The sequence below is a fragment of the Petaurus breviceps genome, unplaced genomic scaffold, assembly GCF_028583685.1.
Source record: "Petaurus breviceps papuanus isolate PSGF00001 unplaced genomic scaffold, PetGlider_PUasm1.0 90625, whole genome shotgun sequence".
NCBI lineage: Eukaryota > Metazoa > Chordata > Mammalia > Diprotodontia > Petauridae > Petaurus > Petaurus breviceps.
The window spans coordinates 2,235,462-2,249,340 of NW_027187289.1; the positions used below are offsets into that span (position 1 = coordinate 2,235,462).

The 13,879-nt window shown below is 38.6% G+C and overlaps 1 protein-coding gene across 17 annotated transcripts in view; it reads right to left on the reverse strand.

Moving 5' to 3' along the window:
• Positions 1-13,879, reverse strand: part of DOCK9 (dedicator of cytokinesis 9) — a 356,429-nt gene that overhangs the window by 35,842 nt on the left and 306,708 nt on the right. For 9 of the 17 annotated variants that reach the window (XM_069064161.1, XM_069064166.1, XM_069064159.1 and 6 more), the window contains 6 exons: positions 12,765-12,902; positions 12,465-12,647; positions 9,449-9,562; positions 9,091-9,306; positions 3,381-3,438; positions 991-1,068 (listed from right to left, as the gene is read on the reverse strand). In XM_069064161.1, coding sequence (XP_068920262.1) covers positions 991-1,068; positions 3,381-3,438; positions 9,091-9,306; positions 9,449-9,562; positions 12,465-12,647; positions 12,765-12,902 — 787 coding nt within the window. The remainder of the gene's footprint in view (positions 1-990; positions 1,069-3,380; positions 3,439-9,090; positions 9,307-9,448; positions 9,563-12,464; positions 12,648-12,764; positions 12,903-13,879) is intronic. The other 8 variants (XM_069064167.1, XM_069064173.1, XM_069064174.1 and 5 more) reach the window with 1 other exon arrangement.

The following is a 13,879-nucleotide window of genomic DNA, read 5'->3' on the forward strand; positions in this document are numbered from 1 at the left end:
TTGGACAACCACTTGAAATGTCAGCTGAGTAACAGCTATTAAATGGGTAGTACTTTAACCCACAGAATGCATGTGTGTGACAGAAAAGACTGCATTCTATTTCACAATTAGATACTTTTCACCATACGTTAAGGGAAATAGGCCCTTGCTTTTTTTTTTTTTTTTTAGCAATTGGGGTTAAGTAACTTGCTTAAGGTTACACGGCCAGTTATTTCTGGGTGTGGTGCTGAGTGTCTGAGCCCGGGATTCGATCCCAACACTGGATCGTGTCCCAACACTGGAGCCAGTACTCTTACTCCCTGAGCCACCTGGCCGCCCCTAAGCAATTGGGGTTAAGTAACTTGCTCAAGGTTACACGGTGGGTCGTCCCAACACTGGAGCCGGTGCTCTTACTTGCTGTGCTACCTGGCCGCCCCAAACAATATGTAACAGAGATTCATGGTTTAGCATTAAACTCACTCTCTAATTTGCATATGGAACTCTTTTTTTTTTTTTAATTAAGCAATCAGGGTTAAGTAACTTGCTCAAGGTTACACAGCCAGTTATTTCTGGGTGTGGTGCTGAGTGTCTGAGCCCGGGCCCTTGCTATTAATGGATTAATATGATGATGTCACTAATTACATTGTTTGATTATTACAATTACTTCTGAAACAGAAAATTTGGGTCTTATGAATGAAAATTGTGAACAGAGAAGCCAAAACATGAGTTTGGCAGAGGCAAGCAGAATACGGCCTTTAAAAACCTCAGGCTAAGCTACCGAGTCAGTTGACAAAATATAATTTGACATTAGCAGGGTTAAATGAAGATATTAAGTCGTTTTATATAGATGAGCTCTCTGTTGCCAACCACAGGAGAGCACAAGAAAGGAAGCAAGGGGAGGAAAATGAAAGGCATCTGTTCAAAGTTGACCAAGAAAAACCCAACACCAATGGACGACAGCAAGTAGTGGCAGTCCTTGGCTGCGAGAGGAGAGGCCACTCCCAGGCTCACCTCCCCGACTGCTCCTCTGGAAGGTGCTGTAGCTGTAGGGGAGGTAGGAGAGCTCCCGTCGGGATGTTCTATCTGCTTCTAAATATGAGGAAATGAATTACCCGATGATGTCCTTAACAGAGAATCCTAATAGTAGTAATAGGACATGGTATTTTCTTAATTTTTTTTCTTTTCCCCTCCTCTCTGGATTTGTGACAATGCTTGATTTATTTTAACTTGGTACTTTCAAGGTGGACAGCCTTGCATGCCAAAAGGCATTCCTTGTATTCTTTGCATTCAGCCTTCTGTTGAGTACTACTTCTGGAAGGAGCTCCCCTTTTCCTGCTGGCTTCAAACTGATGCTCTCCAGGGTATTTTCATGTACTGAAGAATGACCTTAAAACCAGCTTCTGCTCTAGAAGCTCAGATTGCTAGCAGATACTGTAATAATTTTAAAAAGGAAAAAGACTGACAAATAAGAAAAGGAACTAGTCAAGGTGAGCTTGTCGAATGCCTAGTTGGCTTGTAATGTAACAGGCCATAGTAGGAGCAGCTCACATTTAAAGTTTACAAAGCGCCTCCTCTCTGCCTAAGTAATACTGTCCCCATTTTAAAGACAGGCAAGCTCAAGCATGGGGACCTTAAATGACTTGCCTAGAGTAGCTAGGTAGACAGAAATCCTTCTGACTTTGTGGAGAGGCAGCAGTGATGTAGTAGATAACAATGGAAACTTGGTTCCAATTCCTGTTGTGATAGTTTCTAGTTATATGACCCTGGGCAAGTTATGAACCTCAACTTCCTCATCTGCAAAATGGGAATAAAACAACTTATACTACCCTACCTTTCTGAGTTTCTGTGAGGAAGGGACAGGAAAAAAAATAACAGCAACACTAATAATAGCTAACATTTATATAATACCTACTCTGTGCCAGGCACTGTCAAAACACTTTACACATCTTTCATTTGATTCTTACAATAACCCTGGAAGGTAGGTGTTATTATTATCCCCATTTTACAGTTGAGGAAACTGAGGCAGACAGAGGTTAAGTGACTTATCTAGAGTCACACAGTTAAGGTTGGTTTTGAAGTCAGGTCTTCCTGCCTCCTGGCCCAGGGCTCTATCCATTGCACCACCTACCTGTCCCTAGAGATATAGGGAGTAGACTTATGATTCAATGCTATAGAGATATCCTACACGGAAAAACTCCCTCTGTAAATGCAGGCTGGCCCTTCTCTGCTTTTCGTATCAGAGACCCACTTAGAAAACTCAGAAGCTAAAGAGCTTGCCCAGGTCACAAAGTCAGTATATGAACTTTCTGAACCCACAAGACTTTCTGGCTTTGAGGCTAACTTAAACTTTAATTCCTATTTAAACATGAGTTGTTTTTTTTTATTATTCTATCCCCTGCACCCAATCCAGTTCTCAACACAAAGGTACTTTAAAAACATTTGTTGAATTAAATTGAACAAGAAAATTACCATCAATACATTAAATTAAAAAAAAATTGCACAAACAAAACCAATGCAGCCAAGATTAGAAGTGGGAAGCTGGGAAACAATTTTTATAACCAATGTCTCTGATAGGGGTCTCATTACTCAGATATGTAGAGAATGGGGTCAGATTTATAAGAAAACAAGTCATTCCCCAATTGATAAATGGTCAAAGGATATGCATGAACAGACAGTTTTCAGATAAAGAAGTTAAAGCTATCTATAGTCATATAAAAAAATTTCCACCCTGACCCCTACCCTTTCAGTCTCTTCCTTTTATCACAAAGTCCCACATTTATTTTCAATTGGGATGAAGGCTATATATCCAGAAAATTTCCCAGGTTCTCAGAAATGAACCTGAGTTCACTAGAGTGCTTGGAGCTCACCATGACATTTTGCTCCTGAACACCTTGAATTATGATCCAAGCCTTCAAAAGGGAAAGGAGTTGTTCCTATGAGAGTAGATTACTTTGAGAAAGATCAAGTCCTTCTGGCCCTAGTTTCACTTATTGGGAGGGAATGCTTAGCAACAAGCATCACAGCTGTTGTTAGAAACCTTCAGCAAAAACTGCAGCATAAGGCTTAGGAAGGAAAAAAGTCTTCCCATATTGGTCCTCAGTCTGAGACTACTATGTCAAACAAGCGTGTCTGACAATCTACCTCTTTCTGCTGGTACTATCATTAAAGAGTCGGATTTTTGGGTCTATTTTTCTTTTAAAAACCTTTGTTTCCTCTTTTGTTTCAAAAAGTTTGCTTCTGAAGGTCCCAGAATAGTCTTCGCACAGCTTCACAGTTAACAGCCTCCTAAGTTGTCTATATATACCAGAAGAAGAAAATGTTTCCAGCACAGCAGTCCACTAAAGACACCTCATAAATCCAGACAAAGTCAGCTTCATAAAACGCTGGCAATCACTTCTTACCTTTCCTCGTAAGATATTCAGCCACCAAGGCTGTTACGTGGACATAGCACATAGCTGCCTGTAAAATAAAACATCGTACATTAGACGTGTCATTAGTAACATTTTATATCTGGGTAACACTTTACAGTTACCAGGCCCTTTACGTATATTCCATCATGTGCTATAACAACCTGGTAAAGTAACTGTAATCACTTTTAGTTACTAAGGTAACTAAAAAAAAAGCTAATTAGGTTGACCTTTTAGTGGTTGAGGAAGGATCAAAAAGAAAAATATTGTGTAGCCATGGAACTGAAAATTCCACAAATGGCTGTTTGAAATTAAAGTTTATGGATGGAAAAAGGGAATCAAAAGAACAGATGCTTGTTCCATAGCCACAGAGGGCTTCAAAATTCAAAAACAGTATGTGTGTGTTTCTTTGAGGAGTTGTACCATTGTTTACACTAATGTAATGACCCCATATATTTAGTAAACGATTGGTCATACATAACCTGCTTCAATTTAATATCTGTAAATAAACTGAGGGCCAAAATATACTCATGAGGGCTATTACCCATTAAGTCTCAATTCTGATTATAGGGATTATTTTAACTGGAAAGATAAAATACAAACATCATTATCTCCGCCCCCCCACCCCCGGGCTCCAGTCCATATGTGGCCCTCTAGGTCTTCAAGTGGGGCCCTTTAACTGAATCCAAACGCCACAGGTTCCCCATCCCTGCCTCAAATCTATGCCTCATCTGAACTCCTCTACTGTGGGTGGGGACAATGCCATCCTTCCTGTCACCCAGCTTTATAACCATGGAGTAATCCTTGACTGCATTCTTCTTCATCCTATATATGAATTGCAAAACCTTGTCATTTCTAACTCCCTTAGCATCTTTTGCATATGTCTCCTCTCCACTCACTTGGCTACCACTTGAGTTCAGGCCCTCATCACCTCTCACCTATATGAACTACTCAAGTAACCTCCTAATTAATCTCTCTGTCTAAAGTTGTGCCCCACTCTAATCTATCCTCTGCAAAAAAAGAGTGATTTTTCTAAAGTACAGGTCTGACCCTGTCACTCTTTATTTTTAATCTTTCATATAATTTATAAACATTTTGGAGCTTATATTATTTTGAATTGGCTTTTCAAATAGTTTGCCATTATGAATTTCAGTTACATACATTCCAATGGTTCCTTATCACAAGGATCATATATAAATTCCTCTGGTTTGGCATTCAAAACTCTTCACAAAAAATCTGGAAAGACTTACATGAACTGATGCAAAGTGAAATGAGCAGAACCAGGAGAACATTGTATACAGTAGCAGCAGTATTATACGATGGTCAACTGTGAATGACTTAGCTATTCTCAGCAATACAATGATCCAACACCATTCTGAAGGACTTACAATGAAAAATGCTATCCATTTCCAGAGAAAGAACTGATACAGTCTGAATGCAGATTGAAGCATATTTATTTTTCTTGGATATTTTTGTCTATGTTTTCTTTCACAACGTGACTAACATGGAAATATGTTTTGTATGACTGCACACATATAACCCATATCAAATTGCCTGCCTTCTCAATGAGGGGGAAGGAGAGAGGAGGGGAGAGAATTTGAAACCCAAAATATTTTTTTAAATGTTAAAAATTGTTTTTATAAGCAATTGGGAGAAAAATATTAAATTAAAAAAAAAAACAAATAAACTTCACAACCTGGTTCCAACTTACCTTTCCAGTTTTACTATATTTACGTCTATTCCTGCACTCTATAGTTTAGCCAAACTGGTCTTTTTACTGCCTCTCATACTCAACATTCCAATTCTGGCCTTATCCATGCCTTTGTGGTAACTGTTCCACATGACTGGAATTCACTTTATCTTCATCTATGCCTCTCAGAACCCTAACATCCTCCAAGACTCAGTTCAAATGCCACTTTATATATGAAAATCTTCACTGATCCATCCAGCTTCTAGTATCAAAGTCCCCACCTTCCTTGCTTTGCATTGCTCTTAGCATCTCAGTAATTTTTCCTCAGCATCCTGAGACCAAAAGAAATATCTAACAAGAGTTTCACTTTTTAAGTAGTTATGTCAAAATTTTAAAATATCCTGCAGTGAGCTGTGGCACCATGCTCCATGGTGGTGAACAGTTTTAGAACTGAGGTACTAGTACCTTCTTTCCCAATTTTGTGTGTATGTGTATATCTGTAAGTGTGAGTTTGTATGTGTGTGGTGGGTGTGAGCACTGCTTAAGAAATGGGAATTAGCTTTTTGCAGATTCTAAAAAGAGACTCTCTCTCTATCCAGTCTCTCAGTTTTAAGTTAAATATATGTATATACACATATCTTTATATTAGATAAATATACACTTTATCATTATATATGTATAAATGCATATCTTTATACTTGATACATACTTACCAAATACATATATTCACCATGTATACATACACATGCACACATACTCTCAAATACATTTAACTTAAAACTGAGGCACACACATATATTTCTGGTCTTCCATTTTAAGTTGTCTTGGATAGGAAAAATTTAACTACAAAATCCAACCAGTTGACTTAATCATAAAAGAGAAGTCATTCTGGCAGGAGACCAAACACATAAAAAGTACTAATTATTAAGAATCTAACTAAGTGATTTATGACTAGAAAGAAAAAAGGCTGAAAAATCTAGTTATCAGATCATTGCCAGTGACAAGAAATTCTGAGATGGCATGTAATATGACTATTATTTATAATAAGAATAATAATTCTTATTTTAACCTATTTTGTTGCTTCTAAATTACTTCATCACAAACATTCTGTGAGGTAGGTACTTCATAGCTCATTATTTCTGTTTTATGGAGGAGAAAACTAAGGTCCAGAGAGATTAATTAACTTACTCATGGTCCTAGAGTTATTAAATGTTAAGACTCTTGATCAAAATCCAGGTTTTCAGTGATTCTTTTTGCTATAACACACTGCTAGGAATGATCTCATATAAAGTCCTGTCCAATGAACACTTGGCTGTGGGCTGCTGTTACCATCATGTTGCCATGAAGGGGCAGAAGCTGCATGATAATCTGCCCACCCCAAGGGTGGGCAGCTTGGCTGCTTTTTGTAGCAGCATCAAATGGTGGAAACAGCTGGCTTAGGAGTCAGGAGAAACCTGAAATCAAATCCCAGCTCTAATTATTAGCTCTGTGATCTCAGTTAAGTGAACTAACTTTTCTAAGGCTTAGTTTCCTCATCTGTGAAATGAGGGTGACGACATCTACCTCACAGGGTTGTCATGAGACTTCAGTGAGAGAATGTATGGAAAGTGCACTGCAGCCTTTTAAAGGCACCATTTAAATATCAGCTATTGTTATTTTTCTCCTTGTTTTTTACTCACACAGAACCAAAGAAGACTTGAAATACTTGTTCAGGCACCCTCACACCTGAGCTAAGCAAACGCTATGATGGAGGCTTTGGGGATGGCAAAGAAGAGGTTTCCCCCTCCCCCCACTGACATCCTGCACTAATGGACAGGACTACGAGGACAGGAAAATTCTCAGGAAAATGTAAACCTCTGGGTATCACAGCATGGACGACAGTCCATCTCATAGGAATTTTTGGTCTTTGGTCTCCATTCAGTTAACCAACAAGAATTTATTGACAGTTTACGGCACCACTAAAGTCCTTTTCTCCCATTGGCGGGACCTTCCCAGCATCTACGGGGATCTGAAGAAAGGACCAGACCATCCATGGCCCACTCTTTGGATTCTGTCACAATGTGGCACTCTGTCCCCCCTTCCTGCTCCCTTTTGATGTGCTGTCCTGTCCTCCCATCAGGCTCTAAGCTCATCAAGAACTGAGATTGTCTTTCTTTTTGTTTGCATTTGACCCCCAGAGTTTAGCAGAGTAGTATGTACTTAATAAACGTTTAGTTACTTCGTGACTTGTGCCGGCACTGTGCTAGACCCTGAGGCAGATAATAAGCACTCAGACAGCACCTACTATTTTCCAGACATTGTGTCAAGTGCTTTTTACAAATATTATCTCATTTGATCCTTAATATTATCTCCTTTCATCCTCACAACAACTCTGTGAGACAATGTAATGGTAATGGTAATTTGAAGATCTTCCCTGCCCCATAATAGATTGAATGTAATCACATGGAGCCTGTGGTGGGAGGACTTTGCTAAAGGAAGGAGCAGAGCCCACAAGAAGCTGGGAGTCAGAGCAGTTAGAGCTGGAGGGAGGAGAGGACGCACCCAGGGAGCCAGCTAGGCTCATGCGTGTTGGTTTATGGGAAGTCTAAAGAATGTTGTGGCTCTCTGTGGTGTTATGGTCTATTAACTTCTTTGCTACTATGATGGATTTGGCTTTCTAGTTTTGGGATTTGGTTTTCTGGTATTTGAATTGTTTTGCTTCTGTCTTATACATGGAGAGTCTGTTATATTTTGTGATTGAGAACTATGCCAGCATATTTACAGTCGCCACTGGTGCTGTGAATATTGCACTGGCGCTACAGATAAGTGAAATTAATATATCTATCTTTTGACTCTTTTGTCATCCCAAGTATTTGGCACAGTGCCTGGCACATAGTAGGTGCTTAATAATATTTATTGACTGGTTGAAGAGGATTCAGAAAATCACTGGTTTTAATAAATTAAAATTATTCAATGCTGCAAATCTCTGCACAGAGTAGCAGAAAAAGAATTGGCCTGAAAGTCATGAAGACCTGCATTCAAATTGTGCCTCAGACACATACTAGCTGTGTGATCCTAGGTAAGTCACTTAACCTCTCTGTCTGCCTCAGTTTCCTCATCTGTAAAAGGAAAGGATTGGACTCAATGATTTCACAGGTCTCTTCTACCTCTAAAATCTATAAACCTATGATCCATCTAGTTCAGGTTATAACAAGTTAGTCCTGATAGCAGAGAATACAATGCAATAACATTTAGCTCCTTTGGCATCCAGGAGGTTTATTCTTTTGAAATAACCATTTATCATATCCTCAAACCCCAGACCACATGATTTCCTTTCACTTGAAATATAATCACAGCAGAGTTGACATAGAGTCTGAAGGTCAGTAAAATATAATAAGCTTTTAACACTTGGATTGGTGGCTCAACTATATATTGAATTTTATTTGGAAAAAAATATCGCTGGTAGATTTTAAAAGTAACCCTGCCAGCAATAATCAAACTACTTTAAGTTATCATAACAGACATCAAAGTAAACATGATTTCCCTATTATTGTAGCTTGTAAAAATAATTTTGCTGAAGAGATAAGAAGAAATATTCCCACAGCATTTCTTCCCAACACCCAATTCATAAAGAATAACTTCCTACAGTGAGTCCTCATCTAAGAAGAATCAGGAGGGGGTGGCCAGGTGGCTCAGCGAGTAAGAGTACCGGCTCCAGTGTCGATATAACCTGGGGATCAAATCCAGGCGCAGATACTTAGCACCACACCCAGAAATAATTGGCCATGTAACCTTGAGCAAGTTACTTAACCCCAATTGCTTAAAAAAAAAAAAGTTTAAAAAAATAAATTTAAAAAAAAGAAGAAGAATCAGGAAAAGTCTTTGAGCCCAGCTGATTGCCCTGGCTCCTAAAACCCAGAATCTAAAAGAAATAAGACTGGGAGAAGGCAATAATTTTAATGTTTAAAAATTCATCAGTATTAGTCAACCTTATCTTGTTATCTAAATCACAAAACCAAAGGTTTTTAAGGCTACCTCAGAGAGATCTCCATTCTTGACATGGATTCTTGCCATGCTGTCCAGCCATGTCTTTCTGAGTTCTGGAGTGCTTGCATAGGATTTGGCCAAACTGTACTGGAGGTCCACTAGCATCTCAGGGTCATTTTCATGCTCCTTCATTTGAGCTGTGGCCATTAAGACTGTGCGAATCCGTTTGGTCAAATCCTTTACATCAGATGAGAAGCTAGTGTGCTAAAATGAGAGAAGATGGACACAGGTAAGCTTTCATGGATTCGTTTCCTGGTACAAATATGTCTTTGAGTACTGGTCAGAAACTGAGAGTTTCTACTGCCCCCTCTACAAAGGAAGGGAGAGGAGAAATGCAACTACCTACCTTAATAAGTCTGTCACTATTGGCACAGTTATTGATGATGGAAAGGGACTGCTGGAACCTGGTTCCTCCAATTCCAACCACATCTGCTATCAGTTGGCTTACAGAAATGATAACCTTGAAGAAATACCAATAGATCAAATCAGTCCAAATTCAAATATCTACTCCGTGAGGCTGTATGTTCAGTTAGGATGTTTACAGGGATAACAGTAAATGTTTTAAGCAGTGGTTCTCTGATGTAACTAAAAAAATGTTCACAAGACATTTTTATTCCTTTAGATTTTTTCTGGAAGGTAACTTCATATTCATTTGAGGACTTGTATATGGAAATTTCCATTAGCAGAATATCTAATGACAGGAATTATATGCCTTGACTGGTAATAACTCATACAACAATTCACATTTTTCCTTCTTTTGAGTGACTTTTAATTTTTTTCCCAATTACATGTAAAAATAATTAACTTTTATTTTTTACAACTTTAAGTTCCAACTCTTCTCCCACCCTCTCTCCCCAACCCCCTCATGGAGAAGGTAAGCAATTTAATAAAGTTTATGTACGAATTCACATGTTCCTAATGCCTTAAGGTTTACAAAGGGCTTTCCTCCTAACACAGTGAATCAATCAAATCAATAAGTTTTTGTTAAATGCCTACCATGCTCCAGACATGTTCCAGGTGCTAGTGATACAAGTGTAAAGCATGGAACAAGGTGATAAAGTAGGTATGTTATTATGGATCCTATTTTACAGTCGGGAAGGGAAATGGAACACATATTTGTAAGTACCTACTATGTGCCACGAACTTCACTAAGCACGTTATAAATGTCTCTTTTGATCCTAGCAACAAAGCCGTGAGTTAGGTGCTATTATGACCCCCATTTTAGAGTTGAGGAAATCGAGGCAAACTCTACAAATGAGAACCCTGAGCTTCAGGATCATGATAACGTGGAAAGAATGCTGAACTTGGGAGTCAGGAGAAACCTGGATTTGACTTACATCTCTTAAACACGGACCATGCCGCTGAAAATCTCTGAACTCAGCTTCCTCATCTGTGAAAGAAGGATGTTATCACTGGTACTCTACCTGACAGAGGTGTCGTGAGGGTCAAAGCAAATTAGGGCAAACCCTAAAGTCTTGCAAATACCACCTATTAAATTATTTACTCATGGTCAGAAAGTGACTGAATTATGACTTGATCTTCTGACTCCATGGTTAGTGTTCTTACTTCATCAATGGTAGCTCCACTAAATGGTATTTGTATATTTACTTATTGCCTTCCAAAGCTTGGTGGCTGGAGGGAAGGGAGTGAATTGGGGTAAGGGGAGGAGGAAGAGATACTCCACTCTCAATGAGGGGACTTTTCTTTCAAGTTCCTTGAGGCAGTGTCTCCCACTGCATCCCACAGGCCATCTCTAGTTGTCTTGATTTATATCTGGCCACTGGATCTAGATGGCTCTGAAGGAACAAGTGAGGCTGGTGACTTTGCACAGCCCTCCCTCACTTCAATCCAATTCACTTATAAGTCATGGCATCCCCTTCCTTATGTCATGGTCCTCCAAGAGAATCAAGGACAAATAAGTAGTATAAGCTGCCCTACTGGAGACCCAACTGGACAGTTCCAATTGTGCAGTGCAGTTCGTTTGCTCGTTCCTTCATTATCTTGCCACTGGCCCCAGATGACTTTGGAGGAGAAAGTGAGGCTGGCAACTTTGCACAACCCCCTTGCTTAATTTGCATTAATAATCCATAATCCAATTAATTTGCATGTCATGGTGTCATCTCCCTGATGTCATGACTCTCTTCGAGAATGAAGGACAAACAAAAACTCTCCCTCAGAACATAGTACCATGCACTGCAAAAGTTCAATAAACACAGGTGAAAACTAAGAATTGAACGGAAACAGATAAGTTGAAAGGATTTCCCTCGTTTATATGTGGAAAGGAGAAAGGAAATGTAGCATCTTGAGCAATCAGCAAAAATACATTTAGAATTAACGAATCCAAAAAAGATGGCAGTTTCGGATGGCCAAAAGCCAGAAAAATAAAACTGGGGGACAAAGAGGAAAAGGATGATAATTTGAGGCTTCTCTTCCTTCAAAATCAATTGCGTACTAGAGAAGCTTTGCATGGAAGGTGGCATCATAATATGGTGTCCTTGTTTAGAAACAGACTACCTGAATTCCAATCCTGACTCTACCTATATGACCTTGAGAAAATTACTTATTCTTACTCAGCCTCAGTCTTTTTTTTTTTTTTTGCTTTTTTGGAGGGGGGGAAGGTAGGGCAATTGGGGTTAAGTGACTTGCCCAAGGTCACATGGCTAGTTTTTGTGTTACGGTCTGAGACCAGATTTGAACTCGGGTCCTCCTGACCCCAGGGCTGGTGCTCTCTTCACTGCACCACCTCGCTGCCCCCCAGCCTCAGTCTTGAATCTATAAAACAAGGGGTTAGAAACAAGTAGCTCCTAGGCACACAGGTGGCACAGCGGACTAAATGCTGCATCTGGAGTCAGGAATAGCTGAGATCAAATCCGACCTTAGACGTTTACTAGCTGTATGACCCTGGGCAAGTCACTTCACCTCTCTCTGCCTCAGTTTCCTCAACTGTAAAATAAGGACAACACCAGCATCTACTTTCCAGAGCGGTTGTGACGGTCAAATGAGATACTATTTGTGAAGTGCTGGTACAAGAAGGAACTTAGTAAATACCTATCTCCTTTCCTCTATCTAAGACTCTGAGATCTCTTTTTTTAAATATTAAATGGAATTCCAAGGACTTGAGCTAAGTGTTTCAGTCTCACTACACTGTCTCAATATTTAAATCTCAATAATAATTTCATGCTAATTATTGTAAAATTTGGGAAAATAACACACCGAATTTAGCCAAAATGGCACTTTGCCTTTACAATAATGCATCTTTAGAGCCAGAATATTATCATTTGAAAGAGAAGACAGATCAATAAATAGGACACTCAAATTATCCAGCTAAACTTTAAGAAATGAAAACAATACATTACACTTACTTGCAGATGTGTCCTCACAAAGGACTTTTTTCCTGTATAGTCAAAATTATTTCTCATTAGGAAATACAGCAGCTGGGAGGCATCAGTGCGAATGGAACTCAGCTTGGAATTACAGTATTTAAGGATCTCATAGCACAAGGCAGCACACATGTCTGCCCTCCCTTCGTAAAACGTAGAGGGAAACTGTGGGGAGAAGGGGAGTCAATGTCGTGAAAATTAATGCCCAATAAATGGCCCTTGAATCTCAGGTGCAGGAAATGGGATGTGTAAGTAACACATTATCTCCATTAAATGACTCACCTTGTAAATTAACGACCTTAAGGCAGTGAAGACATTTTTCAAAGCTGTCTCTGATTGGTGTTTTTGAAGAAAACACAGGTAAACATCAAAAACCTTTTTCATCAATGGATTATGTCCATGATCAGCCAGGAGCTGGTTCTTAAAATAGATAGTTATGACAGTTAGTAAGACAGCCCAGGAGTCCCTGAGAATTTTGACAGTATTTCCAATTAGGGGTGGGTCTCACTTTACACAATAGCCATGTTTTCTGAACCAGATGTGTAGAAATCAGAATTTTTATTTTTTAAAACGAGTTGTGTTGTAAGTACCCTGATTAGGCCCCCTAAGATACCAGGCATAAAGTCTTTCAGTGAAACAAAGAATCCTCATGGCATACAAATAACTTTCCAAGTTTAGTCTCATGATTTTAGATGCTTATGTAGCATATAAGGTTTTTTGGGGGAAGTAATTTTACTTCATGTTATTCAAAAGTCAACCTGTCATAGATTTTAAGATTATCATACTTTATTATTTATTTACATTATTTTTATATTATTGATTATATTACTTATTATACTTTAAGGTTGTTATACTTCATTGCTTTTATATTATTTATAATATCTTTCATTATACTTTATTATTATATATTTATGTTATTTATTATACCCAAAGATTATTATACTTTATTTATGTATTATTTGTCATTTTTATTATTTATACTTTAAGATTATTATACTTATTATTTTTTTAGAGTTTCAATAATACTAGACTATAAAACAAATTCTTTGATTTTTCAAGTGTTCTGAGAAACAAAATTATATACTTAACCCAGCCTTGAAGATGAACACAAATTTACCAGCCTACAATGTGGCCCACAAATATCTGAGCACCAACTCTGTGCACAGCACTATACCAGGTGCCATAGGAGAGTTTACCAGATGTAGAGATGTGATTATACTTTTAAGGACCTTACTATCTGTAGTATCCAGATAGTAAAATAAATAAAATCAACATTGTTTATTACTGGCCTGACAGAAATAATTACTGGTCCCAGGCACATGGCCATCTACAAAGCTGATTTAAGCCCATTTCAAGCAATAATTACTTTAGTTCCTGCCTCTGAAAAAAAAAACTAA